The sequence below is a fragment of the Boleophthalmus pectinirostris genome, unplaced genomic scaffold, assembly GCF_026225935.1.
Source record: "Boleophthalmus pectinirostris isolate CB_2022bp ecotype Guang Dong unplaced genomic scaffold, ASM2622593v1 HiC_scaffold_15, whole genome shotgun sequence".
Taxonomy (NCBI): Eukaryota; Metazoa; Chordata; class Actinopteri; order Gobiiformes; family Gobiidae; genus Boleophthalmus; species Boleophthalmus pectinirostris.
Genome location: NW_026571070.1, coordinates 394,049 through 395,703, shown reverse-complemented (window position 1 = coordinate 395,703; position 1,655 = coordinate 394,049). Strand labels below are relative to the sequence as shown.

General features: G+C 49.1%; 1 protein-coding gene across 1 annotated transcript in view; it reads left to right on the top strand.

The window, feature by feature from the left end:
• Positions 1-1,655, top strand: part of LOC110167662 (receptor-type tyrosine-protein phosphatase mu-like) — a 125,180-nt gene that overhangs the window by 45,832 nt on the left and 77,693 nt on the right. Inside the window, exons 6-7 of the mRNA XM_055151198.1 lie at positions 674-783; positions 1,251-1,452. Coding sequence (XP_055007173.1) covers positions 674-783; positions 1,251-1,452 — 312 coding nt within the window. The remainder of the gene's footprint in view (positions 1-673; positions 784-1,250; positions 1,453-1,655) is intronic.

Sequence of the window (1,655 nt, the reverse complement as noted above, 5' to 3'; positions counted from 1 at the left end):
CACACTAAAAACATGTTAAAACATGTTAAAAACACACTAAAAACACACTAAAAACATGTTAAAAACATGTTAAAAACACACTAAAAACACACTAAAAACATGTTAAAAACATTTTAAAAACACTCTAAAAACATGCTAGAAACATTTTAAAAACACACCCACACAAACCAGGAAGGTATGGAGAACAAATGCTAAAAACAGGCTAAAAACGTGCTAGAAACACACAAAAACATGCCTGAAATACACTAAGAGCTCATTAAAAACACCCCCAACAGACCAGGACGGCAAAAATACACTAAAAACAGGCTATAAATACATTAAAAACACACCCACATGAATCAAGATGGTGCAGAGAAAACAGGCTAAAAACAGGTTATAAACATGCTAAAAAAGTGCTAAAAAACATGCCAAAAACACAATAAAAACACTGTGGCGGTGGACTCCACAGTTTTGTAACGCCGAGGTCGTCGCTCTTGTTTCTTTATGAAGTGGTTTTAGATTTAAAACGTCACGATTAGAACAGAACCTTCCACAGACGTCAGAAGTGTCCAGACTCCAGGACTGATTTAACATTTACACATTTATCTATTCACCTGTTTGACCTCTCTGTGACCTCTCTGTGACCTCTCTGTGACCCTCGTGTGACCCCCGTGTGACCCCTGCCCTCCCTCAGTCCCTGGAGCGGTTCCTCTGGACTCCATCGTGGGCAGCAGCTACGAGCAGCACATCAGTCTGAGCTGGAGAGAACCGACGCACAAGTACGGCATCATCCGACAATATGAGGTGAACTACAACTCCCATCATGCACCTGTGAACACCTGACACACTACAACTCCCATCAATGCACCTGTGAACACCTGACACACTACAACTCCCATCATGCACCTGTGAACACCTGACACACTACAACTCATGCACCTGACACACTACAACTCCCATCATGCACCTGTGAACACCTGACACACTACAACTCCCATCATGCACCTGTGATCACCTGACACACTGACACACACACACTACAACTCCCATCATGCACCTGTGATCACCTGACACACTACAACTCCCATCATGCACCTGTGAACACACTACAACTCGCACACACCTACACACTCAACCATCATGCACCTGTGACACACTGACACACCTGACAATGCACCTGTGATGACACACTGACAACACCTGCACCTGTGGATGACAGCACCTGAGGACGGACGAGGAACACCTGATCTGACGCGTTTGTGTGGTTGCAGATCTCGTACAAGGCCCTGAGCTCCTTCGACACGGAGTTCGATCTGACCAATCAGAGCGGGCGTGTGTTCAAACCGGCCAATGAGACGAGCCACCTGTTCACGGGGCTGTTTCCTGGCTCCACCTACTCCTTCACAATAAGAGCCTCCACAATAAAAGGCTTCGGAGCGCCGGCCACCACCCAGGTCACCACCCGCATCTCAGGTAAGCCCCGCCCCCACCCAGGTCACCACCCGCATCTCAGGTAAGCCCGCCCCCACCAGGTCACCACCCGCATCTCAGGTAAGCCCCGCCCCACCCAGGTCACCACCCGCATCTCAGGTAAGCCCCGCCCCCACCCAGGTCACCACCCGCATCTCAGGTAAACCCTGCCCCCGCCCAGGTAAGCCCCGCCCCCACCCATGCAC